This window comes from Manis pentadactyla, chromosome 11 (genome assembly GCF_030020395.1).
Source record: "Manis pentadactyla isolate mManPen7 chromosome 11, mManPen7.hap1, whole genome shotgun sequence".
Lineage (NCBI taxonomy): Eukaryota > Metazoa > Chordata > Mammalia > Pholidota > Manidae > Manis > Manis pentadactyla.
In genome coordinates, this window is record NC_080029.1 from 12,695,724 (window position 1) to 12,714,939 (window position 19,216).

The 19,216-nt window shown below is 49.1% G+C and overlaps 1 protein-coding gene across 5 annotated transcripts in view; it reads left to right on the plus strand.

Annotated features, from left to right (window-relative positions):
* Positions 1 to 19,216, plus strand: part of CCDC88C (coiled-coil domain containing 88C) — a 118,455-nt gene that overhangs the window by 38,683 nt on the left and 60,556 nt on the right. For 3 of the 5 annotated variants that reach the window (XR_005024121.2, XM_036882031.2, XM_036882037.2), the window contains one exon: positions 7,789 to 7,858. Coding sequence is in view for 4 of the 5 variants with exons in the window: in XM_036882031.2 (XP_036737926.2) it covers positions 7,789 to 7,858 (70 nt within the window). In the remaining variant the exon portion in view is untranslated. Of the gene's footprint in view, positions 1 to 7,308; positions 7,410 to 7,788; positions 7,859 to 19,216 lie in introns of all 5 variants that reach the window. The other 2 variants (XM_036882036.2, XM_036882035.2) reach the window with 2 other exon arrangements.

Consider the following 19,216-nt stretch of genomic DNA (forward strand, 5'->3'; position numbering starts at 1 on the left):
ATTGCTCTCAGATGAGGTGACATCGTGGGAGGCAGAATTTGTGAGGGGCAGCAGGTTGTAAATATCACGAGTCGCTATAGAAGGTATAAGGTAGGCATCAGCTATACCAAGTGCCCGGTTTGGGCCATCAGGAAGTGGGTGTGGGGGAAAGCTCACCAGCCCGGTGTCCACCCTGGCCCTCGCTTCGGGTCCCACCATTGAGCCACATTACCAGCACTGTGCTACAGCTCTCTCAGATTGGAAATGATAGTAATTCTTGTCCTGACCACATGAATGTGGGGACCAGGAAAGAGATGTACCCTCCCTGTGTTTGGGTGGGTGTTTGCCAAGGCCAGGTGGCCGGGCAGTTTTTGTTTTGACCAAGGAGTTGCTGAAGAATATTCAAGAACCGCTCTTGGTCAGATCTGGGTGGGAGGTTTTGAGATGGGGCACATGGAAAAGTACTAATTGGTGGCACAGCATACACCCCAGGACATGTGCAGAGGATCCCTGACAAACTGCTCTGCATTCTAGAGGTCTCTCTGTGGGCTGCCCTGGGGGCATCTCGATGTGAACCTTAACTCATGCTCTACAGTTTCTGGAAGATTTACAGTCTCTCTTGTCTCCTAGGGCATTGGAACAGAAGCTGGAACATCAGAGTTCATTGGATACCTTTTCTGTCTGAGTCATTCTGGTAGCTCAGGGGTTTAAAATTAACCTTGTTTTGCTTGGTTTGCTCATAAAACTGTCACATTCGGATTTTAGAATTGGAAAGCATGGAGTATTCAAGCCAGCATGATAAACTTCACTTTGAGATGTTTTAAACTTTTGTTAGCATCTATAGGCTGTGGAATCCTAAGGCCTATGGCAGCTGATTTTGCCAGGATTCATGGTGGTGGAGTAAAGCAGTTGGTTGTCAGGACTTGGTCCCTCATTGGTATGCAAGAGAGAGGAAAGGCACCTCTTCCAAAAAATAGATTAAAAAAAAAACTTTATATAAATTTTGAGGAATGTTTTCTGATTGATCTAATTTTGTTAACTGTCACTATTAGCAGCTTTTTGCTGCCTTTGAGTGGGGAATTGATTGACAAGGCAAGAAGATTTGCAAGTGCCACAGAAGTGGGCAGATGAAACATTAGGAGTTCAGGGGAAAGAAAACTGTGTGTGATTAAGGACATCAAGGCTGGCTGCATGGAGGAGGGGGCATTTTCTTTGAGGTCTGGAAGACCTGTGGTATCCGACTGGGAATGTGTGAGGAAGAAAACATGCCCCTGTGGGAAATGCAGTTGTGTAGGATAGTGTAACCAAAAGACTTGACTTGCTGGCCACATTTAGCAATTAATACAGTGGTCTTCTTCCCCTGTGGAACTCCAAAGCCCCCTCTGAGCCCAGCTCAGAAGCCACCTCCTATGGGGAGCCTTCCCAGACTTGCCTGGGCAAAGTTTGGCAGTGCACCTGTGCTGTGCTGCTCTGACACCTGTCCTTTTGTGCTGTGAGTGTCTAGCTCCCTGCCTTTCCAGCCAGGCTGAGAGTTCTCAGCTCACAGCACATGCTCAATCGTGTATCTTTTGACTATCTGAACCCCAGACCCAAAGGTGTGCTGTGTGCACACGCAAAGCTGATAGCGCTCATATTTCTGATTTTCAGTGTTGATTCTGAGAATGTAGATAGGTCAACAGTAATATTCTTTGCGTTTCTTTGGCTGTGTGGGAGGCACATTTGCTGTCTGAACCATTCTGATCTCCTTGGCAACCATAAGCATCATCCTCCTCCTGGGTGCCTCTTGCTGGATAAGTGTCATCTTTTTCTGGAATTTCCCTCCCATTTCCTCTGCATTAATAGTTCCTATTCAAACCTCTGTGGATAGTCATTCATGGACCTAAAAATTTGGCCTTTGACAGCATTTATTTGTTCTTAGAAAAATATCAAGCCATGAAATTTAGTTTCACTTAGGGAATGAAAAAGAATTCTAATTTCTTCATGAAATCATTGTCTTAATCCAACAGTCCCACTGTTTCCAATGGAAAGTGAAGATAACCTCCATCACACACACAAAAAAACATTTCCACCTGGTGACTTGTCTGGGACTTTGTCTTTCTCCTCCTAGAGAAAATGATCTTTCTGTTTGAGCAGTGTCTTGTCTGAGGGTTTCAGCCCCAGGCAAGTTCACTATTGATTCGGTGAGACCAAAAGATGGCAATGCAATGTGTGGGTAAAAAGAGGCTCATGCCCAGCTTTATTCATATCCGGGTCATTGGGTATCAGGTGAGGATCCTGGCTATGGAACTTCCATTTTCCCTACAAGCAGGCACAGAGGTCAAGATGGGTCCTGGCAGGATTTTAAACCTTTTTCATTGAGGCCCCTACTTTGCGTCTGGAGGTGGATGGAACTTTTCTAGGAACCCTGAGCCTCTGTCTTCAAGGGCTGGTGTTCTGGGATCCCACCCCTTCCACTAGGGTCTCTAGCCCCCACCTGCAGCCAGATGGCCCGGGTTCTCCTGGCTGGCTTCTATTCCTCCCAGTGATGGAGGCTTTGCATTTCCGTCAGCTGGAGTGCAGTCTGATTTTGTAGGGTGGTGGAGGTGGGGTGTTTTGTTTTTGTTTTTTTTTAAAGGCTGATCTGTTTCATTTTCATTTTGGCTACAATGGTGAACCGTCTGAGAAGAAAGGGTAATTGTTTTTTTTTTAGTCGACCTATTATGTTCATAGCTCAGTATCTGATAATTAGATGCTCGCTGACTATACATTGCCTGTATGGGAAGCCATGCCACTGGGCTAAAATATTTTAATTTAAAATGGTACAACCACATTACAGAACGTTTAGAAAATGTTGGGAAATTTTGCTCTTGTCCTGATCATTCTAATAAAGAAAATTCTGTCATTTTGATATATTTCCTTTGAGGGTTTCCCCTTCTTTTTAAACGTATCTTTAATACTGGACATGCAATTAGGTGTCCTTTTATTCATCTGAGCATTTTTTGTCTTCCTAACCAGGAAGGTATGAGTGGCCATACCTTCCGTTACCTAACCATCCCCCAGCATCAGTCTGAGCAAGAATGTTAAAGTGCTTATTACACACCCCGTCACCAGCTCTGTTTTGAGGTTTTGGTGGGAGTGTTTTAGGCCCTCCAGTTAATACTCTGTTGACAGTTTTACTGTGAAATAAACAGCTCACTATGAGTTTGGGGGACACACACTTGTTCTCAGAGGTGAGATGAAGGGCCATTTAAAGGGACCTGCTGCTAAACCAAGGGAGGAGGAGGTCCTGGGGGAAAGTGTGGCTCATTTTAGGGCTTCCAGGATATCCGACTGCCAAGGTTGAGTGGATGCACTGTTTATAAGTCCTAGACAGAGACTGGCTAAAAAGGGATTAAATTCTAACAATTTTATGGAGGTAATGGACAGAGCGCAAAAGATGCGCCTCATCTACAAGCCTCAGGAACCGTGGGGTCACGTCAGCCTGAGGAGCAGACAGGTGAATTGAGGCATCCAGGCCCTTCCGGGGTCCTCCCAGGCCCTCCTGTGCTGCCCCAGGCCTCTGCCTTCCCTGCACGCTGTGCTGCCTCTGTCAGAGCTCTGGGCTCCGCAGGGCAGTGAAGGAGCCCTCCAGATCTCTTTATTCCGAGAGGCTTAGCACTGCCAACACCCACAAGGTGCAGACGCTTAGGAAACCTTGAAGCTGCCATGGGAGGCGTGAGGCCTGAGGGAGTTTGGGAAGGGAAGGAGCAAAGCTGGACAGTGCCTGTCCACAGGCTTGCTCATAAGAGGGGATGACTCTGGAGCCAGCCTGGAACTGCAGCCTAGGCCCAGTGTTGGGTTCTGGGATGCGGGGAACGGTGCTTGCCAGAGGGGACAGGTGTGTGGTGTCATGGGCTCAGTGAAGGCTTGTGCTTGGATGCTGGTCCTGTTTGCTTGTAAGGTGGCTGGCAGGTCCCACCGTCCACTGTGGCCACTCGCTGAGTTGTAACAAGAAGGGGATGGAGTGTTACACGTAACCAGGTGCCTCGAATCTGCTCATCACCCTCCTCCGTCATCCTCCCTATTAGAAGCAGAGCCTGATTACCTGTGAAGCCTGGAATGGGGACCCCCTCCTGTGTCCTATGTTTTTCCCCACTGAGTACATTTGACTTGTCATGAGAAGATTCTAATAGGAAGGGAGTGTGTTCCTTCTAGAAGCTCTGCCTCCTGGTTCTATTAGAACTTCTCTCCACTGGTGCCTTTGAGAGCCAGTCTCACAGGACTCAAGGTTAGCCACCCTGCACTCCCCATGTCCCCCCCAACCCCACATTGCCTTGGTAGGGCTTGGATCAGGAAGCTTGGGGATCTGGGGATGGCGGGGGTGGGGGTGGCAAGTCTCTGGGCTTGTTGACACCTCGGTGTACAAACACAGATGCAGCCCCTGGGACCTACCAGCTGGGGTGACAGACGCTTCCTGTAGAGTAACCCGACCTGTCCATCCCTCCCCCATGCTTGTAGGGCTGTGTTTATATCATGACAGCCTGCAAGGAACTTCAGAATTGATAAGATACCAGATTTCAGATTTGCAGCCTGCATTCTCTCTCTTTTTACATTACAAAGCCTTCCCCTGGTCCTCTACAGATGTGGGTCCACACACACCCACCCTCCTCTGATCCATTTTTGTGACATGTCTTTTAGTTGATTTAAAGCGGTTACTCATGGGATCTTGCCAGGATATTGTTAGTGCATTTCACTTATGAAAAGAAGAATCTGGAATTTCCCCAACACAAACCTACAGGGGGGTATAGGGAGGAGAGGAGAAGAGGCTACCGGGTCCACTGTGAGTCTTGTGTTTAACACCTCTGATCCCCCACCCCCCAGTGCTCTTCCAAGGGCAGAGTCCCTGGGGGAAGGGCTGGGGTCTCCGGGAGTGCACCCCAATCCTGACTCTTCCCTCCTGCCCATCAGGCCTCAAGGATGGGGTGACCAGATAGAGACCGCATGGCACCTTGTGTGTATCCTCGTCCTTGCCTCCGGATGTGACATTTCCGTCTGCCTTTCCAAAGACCTGGGTGGCACCAGGAGGGCTCATTGGCAAATTTGGGGAGCACACAGCTGGGCTGTGTTCTCCATCCTGCCTCTGCCCCGCCTCACACAGCCAGCTGGGGTGTGGCGAGGGGCCCGCTGAGCAGGCCGGTGTCATCTGCAGCCTCCACAGTGACTCTCTGTTCCAAGTACCAGGCGGGAGGGTCCACTTGTCAGCAACCTCCTCACGTCCCCACTAGATGGAGGGCCTGGCCTGTCGCCCCAGAGGCCCTGCCACCCTGAGGGGATGTGTTTGCTTGGCTTTCCTCAGAGACTAACAGCCACCAAGTCTCCTTGTCACTGATTTGGGGAGCAGGATGGCTGCCAGCCGCATGTGACTCTTGGGGCCTCCAGATGTAGCTGGTGTGACTGAGGAAGTGAGTTTTTCATTTAAAATTAAAAACTGGTAACTCAGTTCAGTTACTGGAAAATTTCTGTGTCTGAGCAGCTTGGGTAGGCGAACCTTCTTTTTCAGTTTGAGTGTTTCCAGTGAAAACTCAGGATCCAAACTGAGATGTGCTGTGAGCACGAACTGCACACTGGATTTCAGAGATGTAGTGTGAAAAAATGTGAAATATCTCATTCATGATTTCATGTTGATTATGTGGTGAAATGATAATATTTTGGATATATTGACTTAATTAGAATATGTTACTAGAATATTTTCACCTGTTGCTTTTGATTTTTATAAGGTGGCTACTAGCACATTCGAACTTAATAGGTTTCTACTGGACAGTCCTGACCTCAGCACCCACCTCTGAGCCTGCTTTGCTAGAAATGTGATTGGTGGCGTTTTAGGGGGAATATTGTCACCAGAATGTTTTTGGCCACTGGGTTCAATGTTTTGAAAGGAACACATTTTAGAAAACATCATCTGTTCATAAAACATTACTTCTTAATTGCTGCAAGTGACACACAGTTCTTGTGAGAAAATTAGAAAGTACTGATTAGACAAAATTAAACATCCTGTTTTGGAAGGAGAATACATGGGTTTTCTAGCAATATTTTCTAGCAATGTTTCCAACAGTCTTTTGCTTTAGATCATCACTGGCCTAAAAATGCCGCTTTGCATGCTTGCAGAGACGTTCAAGATGATTCACATTCTGCATCTCCTTCATAAATGTGAGCACTCTGGTAGTAGGGCTGGTGCTCCAGACAGTTGGACGGAAGCAGAGGGAAACCAGCCAGGGCTCTAAAAGGGACCGCAGAGGGGGTTGGACAGTGACAGCCAGTGGATCTTCCACAGGTCGGGCTGAGCCCTGGAGCTAGTACTGAGATAGGGTAGGGACTCCATGACAGAAGGGGCTGATCTGCTGGGAGTCCTTGCTTTTGCTGGAAGAGTGAGCCAGAAAGTGGATCTCCCCGATTTTACTCCTGACATGTGTTTTGCACCCCCCTGGGGCGGGACTGCGGAATCCTTTGGTGAGCACATTCAGTTGAGAGAGGTTCTTGTTGACCTTTTCTAAGCCTTGAGGAGCGCTGAGGCAGCCACACAGCGCGGACTTCTGTCCAGCACAAGTATTACCAATGGAGACGTGTTTGAGAGAGTGTTAGCCGCTCTGAGGCGGTGACATGTGACCCCCCCTAATAGACATTCTCCAACACTGAGTGGAAAAGGGCCCGGTGTGTCTGGGAGTGGGGTCCACCTACAGATGGTAATGAGGGAGGATAAAATCGTTTCATAGATCCCGTGAGGGTGCTGGCCTCTCCTGGTGAACTTGCCAAGGGCGCCGTCCCGTTGACGATTCTGGGGGTGGTGCTGAGGTGCTGGGCTGGGCCCAGTGGGATTGCCCAAGTGTGTCATTGTCCCCCTTTTCTTCATCAGTGCCCCTTGACGGTATCCTGACTGTAGAGATTCCTCACGTTAGGCATCACAGTGACTCTGGAACAAAGTTGTCTCAATGGAAATATTATTTAAAAGGCGTTGAGAGGGGCTTTGTTGGTGAAGAACTTGTATAATGACCACTTTTGTAAGACCAGAAATACTTAATAAAACCTGTCCACCTTCTGCAAAATTCGATGTTTTTCTTCTGATTGGTGGAAAAAGCAGTTCTGAGCCGGGAAGACCAACCTGCTCTGGGAAACGCCGCTGGTGCGGTGGGTTGGGGTGGGAGCCGGCACGCTCCGGGAGAGTTCGTTGAAGGCGCCCAGACAAGGGGCATGACTGATGGCTGGTGCCTCGGCCCTCTTTCAAAGACCCTTGGTGTGAGGGCCAGAAGGCAGCTCGTTTCCTGCGCGCCACCTCGCTGACGGGTGCAGATTGGCTGTGATTTATCCCTCTCCCAGGGAAGTCGCTGCTGTAAATAAGAGAAGTCTCCTCATTTACAACCTGGACCAAAGGCCTCGTGGAATGCTGGGCTCTTGAATCATCAGGTTGTAAAGACTCGGTAGCAGCTCTTTAATCTTTATTCTGTATTTTTTAATTGTGCCAGCAAACCATACAATAAAAATAATTAAAGACATCCTTTAAAAAGAAACGCAAACCTAATCCTGCTGTATCTAGCATGAGGAGTATCTCCTTTTTCCCACGCTCTCTATACATTTGTGAACATAACTTTTATTTGGTGACGATCCAGGCAGAAGCACAATTAGGTCTGATTTTCCACATTTATTTAAACCCTACATATTCCTTCCTATTACATAGTATCTTCATAGTTACCATTTTATGGCTGCACGCTCATCCAGGGACTGGGCAAACTGTAATTCTTTTACTCATTCTTTGTTTCCTGTTCTTAACGGTGTATCTTTTCCCCTTTGTTTCTGTAGGAGGTTCTCCAGCAGCTGATCGTAATGAATTTGCCCAATGTTTTGATGATCGGCAAAGACCCGCTGTCTGGTGAGTGAAAGCCACCCCCTGCAGTGCCTGGGCAATGCCATCGGCCCTGGGCAGCTGTCGGGCACAGAGTTCTGGCTGCCAGCTTGGCACCAGCACCGTGAAGACACGTGATCGTTTGGTGAGATTTCAGAGGTGGGTTTGTTACCCTCAGACACTAAGCCAGGAGCACGTTCCCCCCTTGAGAATGAGTCCTGATGCCTCAGATGAGAGGCAGAGGCAGGTGAGGCCACCCCTTCACCGGGCGCAGGGGCCCGGGTTGTAGGGTGGGCTCTCCGGAGGGTCTTTCCTCCTCAGTAAACTCAGAATCAGTGGCCTCATCTAGGGATATGGGATCTGTTGGCAAGAAAGTAAGAGTCTTTGAGGGAACGAATGTCCCTTCCGCTGGGACCCTGCGGTGCTGTACTCACCCTGGGGTGATGTCACCGTGAGGTTGTCTTGCCATGTCTCTGCTTTTCATGTCTCCCACTGGCCTCTGGGCCTGAATGGGCAAGATTCTAAGTCCTGCTCTTGGGTACTTGGTGTGACTTTGAAAGCCTGAGTGAAATGTCTTCCTGGTCGTTTCGAGAAAGTCCAAACTTGACTCACACCTGCCAGCTAGCTCACTGGGTGAGTACACAGGCGACGCAGTTCCTCCCCCACCTTGTGTGCGTTCACCTGCACCATGGCTCGTGGACGGACGCTCACAGGCCCCTGGGACTTCCGTGTGCCAGTGGAGACCTTGTTAGTGCAGGTGTGTGGCCTCCTAGAGTAGGTGTGAGAGGGGTCATGGAATGCAGGGAAGATGCCACATGTCAGAGCCCTATAGAACCTGCTGGAACGTGCCTCTGTTGGCAGCTCTAGGCTCTGTCCCGCTGGAGCCTGACCATCCTTGCTCCTGTCCACATGATAGTAGCTAAAATTGCCTTGAGACTGAAGGGAAAGAACTGAGTGACCAGCCAAGGACATTTCTCGTACAGGAGCAGCTCTTTCTAGCGCCATGGCCCTGAAAGCAGCGACAGCTGCTTCTGGGGACACGGGGTCAGGTGTGGCTGAGCATTAAATCACTGTGCTCTTGGAGGGGTGTCTTCCGGGCCCCCGCTGGCTGACGATTCCACCTTTTCGCCAGAAGGGAGCGATCTCCGTAACCTGCCATTGGTCTTCCGCCCAGCTGGCCCTGGAGCCTTCTCGGCCTCGCATGCTGGCTTTGCAGAGTCCACCAGGCCCAGCCGGTGACTCCTGGCAGTGAAAGCCCTTCCCCACTTGGTGCCTTAGTACCAGGGACCCTTTTGTTCACCTTGCCCCCTTGCTGTGCCTCTGGGACATTTGTGTCCAGCTTTCTTCCGTGGTGCCCCAGGTAGAGGATGCCACTGCAGCACCCCCAGCTGCAGCCATGGGCTCCAGGGACAGTTGCGACTCCTGGGTTACTGTGAAACATTAGGAAAGTGGGGGTCTGCTTGCTGAGCAGAACTCTGCTGCCGTCCTGATGTATTTGGTCGGGGTGGGGGTGTTGTGTTACAGGGCAGAGAGGTGCCTGCAGAGCAATAGCTCAAGCTTCACTCTGCTGTTCTGTCTGCTCTGGAGACAGCCACATAAGCTGACGAAATGCAGAGAAGTGGGAAAGAGGGATGCTTGCTCCTTGAGCCCTTGGTGAATTCACTATGTGCTAGACATTGTACATGTATTAAAAAACGGAAATGAAAATGTGGCTTCTGGGGTGTAGCTGTGCCATCCCATTTATAGATGAGCAAAGGGAGGCTCACAGAGTGTAAGCGACAAGCCCTTAGTCCATAGCAGAGGGGTTGACTAGAAACCAGCTGACCCTGAGCTCCCCGTCGTATCGTTCACGGGCATGTGTTAGGTTGAACTGCGGGTGATTGCCAATATTCAACCATTTTGACCTGCAGAGATGGCAATGGCATATGGTTCAATCTAATATCAAATACATACTCCCCCCACCCAGCCACCCTGTCACCTCATCACACTGTGTAGCTTGCCCACCTTCTCCTTGTCAGTACCCCCCTTCCAGCTGCCCTCCAGAAATCCCTTCTCCCCCGACACCTCCACACACTGGAACCCCGTCTCCAGCCCTCCTGTCTGCAGAGTCCCTGTTCTAGCCTTTCTGACTGCGTGGGGCTGAGAGATGGGGCCTATGCAGAGAACATGGGTTCCTGTTTTGGTTCTGGTGCCGAACAGAAACATCTGTAAAGATGGAAACACTGATATTTTAAACAACTTTATTGAGGTAAAATTTGCATACCATAAAGTTGGCCTATCCTAAGTCCACAATTTGGTGATTTTTTTTTTACCCGTGTGTGCAGCCTCCACACGGTCCTGTTGTAGAGCAGTGTGAGGAAGCTGGTTTTAAACTGTGACAGGTGAATGGATTCTGTTGTGTATAGAGTCAGTGCACACCAATCAAAGAGGTTCTGGCCCTGGCTCTGAAGGAGAAGTTTTAGAGACAGTGAGTGCTGGGGAAGTTGAGGACGAGAACCCCACCACCCATTGCTCAAGCTCTGAGGGTCCCCAGCAGGGCCTGAGAGCTTTGACCTCATCACAGTGTCAACGCTAGTGGGATGCGAACTGGGCACACACGTGGGTAGGTTTTGACGGGGGTCCCCGGGGAACCTCTCTGCTCTGAGACCAGAGGAGCTTAGCAGGGGAGGGAGGCCCACCAGCCAGAAGACACAAACACGAGTGCCGGGTTGGAGAGAGATGTTTATGCAATAGTGTTTTCTGTCTTAAATTTCAAAAATAGATGTGTGAAGCATTTTGGATTTATTCTTAACTAAGGAATGAAGTTGCTTTCTTTTTTGTGTGGTTGCCTTGGAGGGGGTGAGGCAGGACTGCTTTTTACTAATACTGCCACACGTGGTTTGGAGCTCGCCTCTGCTCTTTTTTGGCCAGTGTTGACACTGTACTGTTATTTATAACATTTCACAGGTTTTGGTTATTTTTGTTTTTTGGCAAATGCACCTCACTGGAGGTGCAAGGGGCAGGACAGACCCCAGCACGGCGTGTAGTGAAAGACACACACACTCACTCACTTACTCAATCACACACACATTCTCCTTAGTCGCCAAACATTTGTCCCCCTTCCTCTGACCTAGAAAAAGGAGATATCATGACTCACACACTGCAAGATATTTCTGTGCGTCTAACCTGCACCCATCAGAGGGAAGGATGTTTTCTTTTTTTCCTGTCCTGAATGGATTCAAGGACAGTTCAGTGAATATGAGAAAGCACTTCTTACACCCCTCCTGGCCCCAAACTGTCATTCTCTTATTTCCTGTTTTATACCTTGAATCATCTTTAGATTTTTCTCTCTGATTGTGTGTGGTTTTGCAACTCTCTCTCAGCTGGATACCTGCCTGCAGGGATGCATCTGTATGCTGCCTCCTAACTGGAGACTCCACTCCTTGGAGCCCAGCCTGGGGTCCTGTGGGACCCTGCTCCAAACCCCTCCTTCACTCTCATGTGCTGGCACTTAGCAGACAAGCCTCCTGCTTGTGGCTGGGCCTTGTGCAGACTTACAGGACTGGATGTCCTGGGTGGCCTTTGTTTTGTTTCTGGTCGGCCAAGCCTTACCCTTCTTTCTTACACAATGGCCTTTTGTCAGGCAGGTGCCTTAGCTATACCTTCAAAACACCTGAGCTTTTTCTCCTTCTGCCCTGCTGCCCCACAGTAACCTTCCAGCCACCTGTCTGGTCTGCCTCTGTCCCCTGCAGCCTGTTGTCAGCACAGCAGTAGGTCCTCTTCCTCTTAGAAAGTTAGATCATGCCACTTTTTTGCCCCCATGCCCCCGGCACCACACCTGTGCACTGGCTGGCTGGTCCCTCTGCCTACAGCCCTTTCTCCAGATGCTAGCAAGAACAGATCGTTTAAGTTTGCTCAGAGGCCTCCTTCCCAGTACGTGCATTCTGGCCTCACTGTTTATAGCTACAGGTCCCAGTGCTCTTGTCCAGCTCTGCCTGCCTTTTTTCATAGCCCTTATGAATGCTTTGAAGTACATTCCGAAGTACGCTATCGTTTACTGTTCGTGCCTGTTGCATCACTTATCTTCCCCCCCTCTAGGATGTAACTACTCATGAGGGCAGGAATCTTTTTTTAAAGTTATTGTAGCCAATGTATCCTAAGTACCTACAGCAGTGTCTGGCACATAGTAGGTGTTCAATAAGCACAAGTGATGGACACCCACCTTTATCTCCTTCCCTTTCCTCTCCCCACTTCCCTATTCCTGCAAGTTGGTGCTCCTTACACACATCAACTACGTGTTTTCTCAGATACAAAAGTCAAGTGTCAGTGGTCAGGGTCAAGTGAGAATTGATCTCAACCCAGTACCACGTGTGTGGGTCCCCTAGGCTGGAGAGGATGCCCTGAAAACCCCACCAGTGACAAGCTGCATGGCCATTAAACGTACTTACATGGTTTATCAAAGAGTTCATTCCATGAGGAGTCGTGAAAACCAAGAGACTGCAGTGTCTGCTTCATCTTGAAATGAGGAAAGGGTTGGACTAGAACTAGGCCAGCTCCACGGGCCCTCAGGCTCTCAGCAGCCAGGCCTGTCCCTGTGCCACACTCACAAAAGGCTATGGTTTTCTGACAGGAAGCCAGGGTGTTAGTAAATTAATTTATGTGATGAATCACAGAACAGTTGTGCTGGAAGAGAACATAGTTTTCTCTTCCAAGGTTTGTATCCAATCGCAGCAGAGGTTTTCAGACTTGTAAATTGCTACAGGGAGAGGCTGTATAGATGCAGAAGTCCAGCCCAGAGAGGGGAGGGAACTAATTCAGAAGCACGCAGCACGGTGGTCCCATAGGTAAGAATTGTATTTCCCACCATCAGTTGTGCAGTCCGCATCAGATATGTGGCCAGTTAGCCATGGGTCCCACGCAGGAGGACCGGCCACCGTCATTGTCCTGCCTGGTATTTCTTGCATTCTGAATGCCAGGCAGGATTCCCAGGTCCATGGAGGAGCTAACCCATATTTAATATTTACAGCCTACTGGGTCCGGTGTGAGCACAGCCTGAACCTTTGAGGACAGCTTTGGGGCTCCATGAATTGCTCTGCAGCGGTCAGGGCCTTTCTCTTGCTGAAGTTGCAGAAGGGGCTTCCAGCGCCAGAGAAAGCACCTCGAGAATCAGTGTTCTGCCCAGTCCGTCCTTCCCAGCTCATGCAGGCCTGTGCTGTCTGCTGCTCTGGCTGAGGAAACCAGAGGGCCAATTCCTGACCCCCCAGATAAACTGGATGCCTTCATGTCCTTCCTGTGAGTGGGCCACGAGCAGAGAAGCTCAGCCCAACGCTCTCCTCCAGCCTTCCTTGTCAGATGCCTACACTGCTGGGTCCAGGGAAGCCCACAGTCTGCATGGGGCATGGAGGAGAGAGAGTCAGTCTGTAACTGCTTCTGTTTCAGTGTGAGAAGTGGCATGAGTGTGCTCCCCACAGGATGCAAAGTGGGTAATGAGTTCTGCCTGGGCAAGTCAGGAAGACTTCCTGGAGGAGTCAGTGTGTGGTAGGGCCTACCAGCTGAGAGGAGTGGAACTGTGCTGTGAGTCCCTTGACCAGCAAGCTCAGGGCTCAGAGGAATTCTTCTGTCATAGCTGAAGTTTAGGTTTCAAAGACTGGAGGGAAATGCAACTCCTGGAATTTAATATTTAACCCTCTCTGTGTTTACTTGCTCTCTTGCCAAGGCGTTCTTCAGGTGATTTGCGGATTCCATGGAAACCTTCCCTCATCGTCCACACTGCTTGATGCTGCCTTTTGATGACTCACTGGTAATCTGCAGGCTGGCTTACCTCTGCCCTGGCAGCCAGGAAGAGGGCTCAGAACCTGGTGTGTTAGAACAATCTTCTGCCCTGAGAGTGCTCTTTTGAAAAGCAAAAGGCCATCTTCCTATGGTTTTGCCCTCTGCGGTGCTCCGCTTGGGTCAAGGGTCTGTCATTAGGGCTATTAAGCCATTTTGTGTTCTTTTTCCCAGCCTTATTTTTTTTTTCATTTCTCCTTAATTCAAGTCTTGTGTGTTATGTATTTGCAAAAACCTTAGGTCCTTTAAATAGGGAAGAAGTAGATAAATAAAGCTAATCTTGCAGGCATTTGATCCTTGTTAATATTTCCTGTTTTGTCCTTGAGGGGGCAGGTTCAGAAAGCACCCCAATTCTGTTTCAAATGGCATGGCTTGCAGCCTGCCACTTTGCTTCTCTGCTGCTTGCTGGATTCAGAAATGAATTTTCTAGTCCATGTAGAATGCAGGAGTTGCTGGGCACTTGAGCTGAAAGCCAGCACTTTGCGTTTCTAGGAACGTGCAAAGCTTGGTTAATACCAGGCTCAGGCGGGTGTTAGAGCACCGCCGAATGCTGGCCTTCTGAACAGCCCGTGGGTCTGCCTAGATACCGGACTTTGTTTAGGAAACTTCCTAGTGATGGCCTATACACAGAGAGAATACTCCACTGGCTGCGATAACCACCCCATGGCTTCCAGCGGGACTGTCCTCTGTGGCCGTGGCCGCCCGAGGAGGAGGGACGAGGTGTTATTTGTGAAAGGTCTTTATGTTCACTGCTAATCTGTGGGCTTTGAGTTTGCTGCCTGATGGTTGGGAGGACCCTTCCTCGGATCATCTTCTTCCTGTGCTGCAACCCTGCCTATAGGCAGCACGAATACTGAGGGTCCAGCAGAATTCTTGGGGGTGATTTTCCTTTTCTGATCTTCAGTCGTTTGTTGCTAGGGAATTAATTTGCTCTCAATTTCTGTGGCCTGGTCAGGCTGGGGGCAGGGAGTCCTTTTTTGCTGGTTGTGCTCTCTGGGGGGCTTGATGTGGCTGTTTGAGATTGTTCTGCGTAATCTGGGAGCGGCTGCCTTCCGTCATCTGGGCAGAGGTTCCCGTTGCTCACACAAGGTGGTGCTGGGGATCCAAGGGGTGGGGGCAGACTTGCTGTGGGTGATGGAGAGGCAAGGGGATGAGGGGGCTGTGGGTCAGGGTGCACTTGGGAGACCCCAGCGCTATTTCATATGGACATGTGACTTGGGGCCTGCCAAAGTCTACATTTGATAAGTGTTTGTTGAATGACTAAATAAGCAAATGGAGTACTGCTTATGTTAATGCTGGTGGGGGCCAGGCCACATGTGGTAGCTCTGAGTGTAGGAGGGAGGTGCTGTCCGGGCTGTGAGGTGGCATGGAGAGGTGCTCATACCACATGGACTGGAACACGGATGGTGGAGGGGCCCCACATGCCACCCACCAGGAATCCCCCATCTGCACTGATCCCCAGCAGTGCCCATGGAAGGTGACCCTGACTGTTAACATAGTAATAAACAGCTGTTCTTGGTGTAAGCAGAACCCGAGAAGGGCCCCCAACTGTGCCCCCATGGGTGAGTCTTGGGGTGGTATAGAGTGTACACTGACGTGGGGTCATGTTCAGTGTAATGCTGTTTTCAGATCAGTGAGACAGTCCTGTAATCATCCTTGGGAAATGACTGATTTTAAATAAGAAACCAGGAAAAGCACAGTTAGGGGTAATAAGTTGGAAGAAAGCAGAATGCAGAATTATTTAGGAAAAAAATATATGTATATATTCTCCATATCAGCAAGAAAGGAAGTTGAACCTGTTCTCTCTGTTCTACCTGGGGCTTGATGCTAACAGGTAAGGTCCCTCATTCAGTCAGCAGACACTGGTTAAATACCTGCACTGTGGCACTGGGATCAGAAGCTAAACAGGATCTACCCTGATCTGGAAGGAAATGCAGTAGGTAATGACAGTTTCAGGGGCAAAGGGATGGCAGAGTTGGGGTTCCGGAAGCAGGTGGTGATGGGCTGGGACCAAATCTTAGTTCTGTGACTCAGCCTGTCTGAACCCCATTCTTCTTTGTAAAATGGAGATAAATATTCTTCAGGGATTAGATCAAATGACAATGATTTACGTGAAAGTGCAGTTACCAGTTAGGGTGTGGAGGAGCAGGGGCACAAGGGAGGGTAGAATTAACTGAAACGAGTCAGTTCTTCTTGGGTTGGAAAAAAAAAAACCTACAACAACTCCCAAGGAAGGCTGGAAAACCCCCAGCCTGGCTGGTGATTTGCAGATCCTGGGCCTCAGTGGTTGCGGACAGCTGAGTCAGCATGAATGGAGAGTCACTATCTCTGCTTTTCTCTGACCCCCATTTCAGCAGGAAAATCACAGTGCCTTCTGACTTCAGTGAGGGAGAATGTGTGTAGGTTGGGGCAGGAAGAGCTCCCTACTGGAAAGGGCTACTTACCTTCCTTTGTCTGAATCCTCACCTTCATACATACATCATCATCTCTAGACGAGATTTATTTTTCATATCCAGAAACCAGAAAATGTGAACATTCAGATGCTTGCATCTGAGAGAATCAAGGAGTAGGCCCCAAAAGGATCTTGGAGATCATGTACCAGGCATGAAAGATGGGTTCGTTTCGTGTGCCAATGTCCATTGATTGGCAGTGCCTGTAGAGGGCTGTGTTCAGAAGGATTCCTTGGTCCTGTTCTAGGCTCAATAAGAAAATGTTGTGATTGACTAACCATGTCTGCCACAGACCTGAGATTAGAAAGGGAATTTACAACCCTGATCTAACCCAGCCTTCACATTTTAGAAGTTGGTGTACTGTGATTGGCCAACTATGATTCTATCCCCGTGTCCGCCCTTGTTACCACATGTGCAATATCAGAGTTTCCCTTCTATTTTTGGAGGATGACTGCTGCCAACATCTGTAGCATTATGTATAGCTTAGATCAGCATATATGCACTCCATTTCTACTAAGAAAGGCTGGTGTGAGTTTCTCAGTGTCAAGACTCGGGAAGCAGGTAGTGAGGTAAGTAAGGTTTTTCTTAGTCTGGAGCATTAGCTCAGACATGGGATTCCCCCTGGGGTTGCCTAGAGATGCAAGGGTGTGTGATGTTTTCAACCCTCCCCCACCCGCTGGTTGCTTGTGACTCACTCGCACTGAAATCCATGTCACCTCATCCCCTCCCTACTGCCATTTCTCACTCTGACACCCATTCTCATCAGCTTAGCCACAAGCATTTGTAATTTGACATTGTAAACACCGTGTTCTTTTACCTCAAGGCCTTTGCACATGTTGTACCCTGTACCTGAAAAGCTGTCCTTCACCTACCCCGCAGTCTCTCTCCTCATCCTTGGGCCTCAGTTCAGAGGGTATTTCCTTTAGGAAACCTTGCCTCATCCTGCCTGCAAACTAGGTGTCCTAGGTTCCCATAGCATCTGGTTTCCTTGATCTGAGCTCAGAGGGACTGTGTTGATTATGGTTATATTCTCAGCAAGCACCCTGCACGTAGTAGGCACTTGGCGGGGCAAGTTGTAGGTTTGTTTCTTCTTTGCCTACTTAACTGTCAGGGAGCCAGTCTTGCTGGCAGGGACCCAGGAGAGAGTCTTCTGGCATGTTTGAAACTATCAAAATCCACAATCTGGTAGTTTTATGAAAATAGCAGTAGTTCTTAACACTGAAATCCTGAGAGAAATTGGGCATCAGCTTGCCTGAGAAACGAGGGAACTTCTGCTTCTTTCTCTTTTTTAAGTTTTGTAGGAATTTGTATAGGGGTAAAAAAATCACAGGATGCATTTGTTACACACAAATGGTTTTAGTCACTTCGCCTGGTGAGAATGAGCACAGCCCTCTCATTTGAAGGGCAGAGGTGAGCTTCCCTAGTACCATTTGTCAACAAAAAGATTATTTTAAATAAATTTTTTTCCATGAAATTTTTCTATCCACCCTCCCCCCTCCCCGGGGGCAAATTTAGTTATTTCTTGATGTCTAATGGGTGTGACTGAGCAAGTGGTCACCTCTGGGTTGTCACTGTGTCACTGCAGGGTGCTGGGGGAGCAGGACCCTTTTCTCTTTCCCTGAACAGCCTCGGACTGTGGTTCTGAGCCCTCGTGTGTGCAGGACTTCTAGTCTCTTCCTTGCCCTCATGTAACTGGCTTATGCCCTTCTAGCAGTGGGCCTGCCTGGTGCTTGTTCCTACTTTTCAATTTGCTGTTTCCATCTGTGCGCTGGATAATGGATCGTCAGAGTTTAGTTATTCTGAAGTCTGATATAATTAAATCCTTTGGCGCCTTTGCTGCAAGCCAGTACGTAAAGATTCTTTGTGAACTCTGACTTCTGTTTGGGCTGATCCGAAGCCCTTAAATCACTTTCTTACGAATGTCAGCTCCATGCTGCTCTCAGCTCCAGCTCCATAGCCTGTGAGACGTGCATTGCTGTGCAAGAGTGTGTACCTGTTCTGTCTACCAACGGCTCACGAGGCACTTCCCAGTCATCTGGGGGCTGCCTGAGGGGGCAGAGGCAAGGGCAATCACATGCTGGGCACCAGCGCTGTGGCCAAGGAAGGGTACTGGTGAGGCTGGTTGGAGGTGTTTCAGACTCAGGTAGGCATTTCCTTTTCTCTTTATCAAAACTAAAATTGTGACTGATCATCAGCTCAGTGTTAATAGAGAAGTGAGTCGTTGTGGGCATACATTTATGTCTACAGATTCGAGCCTCATGGGCCAAATAAAAGGCCTCAAGTGAAAGGAAATTCATGAAGTCTTTGAGAATTTTTCCATGTCAAACATTGATGTTCTGTGCTTACTAGCAAAGAGAAGGGTTTGATCACTGTAGAGTGATACACAACACCAAACCTTATTCTTCAGTGTGTTCTTGTAAGCTTGGAATCTGAGTGGTCTGCAGGGACCCTCGGTCCAGCCACCCAACCCCTTCTGCTCCTGCAGGCTGGGAGGTAGGTGGGGAAGGGAGATATGCTTTGGATGAATGACTGCCGAGCCCCCGTTCTGAGACTCGGCCGTGTCGTCAGCATCTCAGGAAAAGCTGTTTGTAGCTATTCTCAGTTGAGGGTATTAGGATGAGGTTGCCTGTTACTCCATCACACCTGTTCGCACCCAAGGACCTGAAATGAACCACAGCACTAGTTCCTGGGACTCACGTTTGGTTTTTTCATCCCCAGTGGTCATTGGTGATACTTTGGGCCATTTTAGCACAGTGTGAGAGGTTGCTGGTAAGTCAAGAAAACATGTCCCTCTGCCCCCAGTAGGACAAGATATGAGAAAGGGAGAAAACTACAGAATTTTTGACTTGAAAGTAACCCTGAACATCCCGCAGGCTGACTGCCCCCATCTCATGGGTGTGGAAGCTGAGGCTGGGGTCACACTTCTCCGGGTAACCAAACTGGGTCAAGAACCCACGTATTCTGATTCTCTTTACTGAAGTGATGGAAACTGTCAAACAGATGAAGACTCATTTGGCCTCAAGCATAGTCAAAGAGATTCCATATAAAATGATGAAATAGGGTTTTTTGGTCTCTCTGATTGGCAAAGCTGAGAAAATGTAAGACCATATTGGTCTAGGAGTGGGAA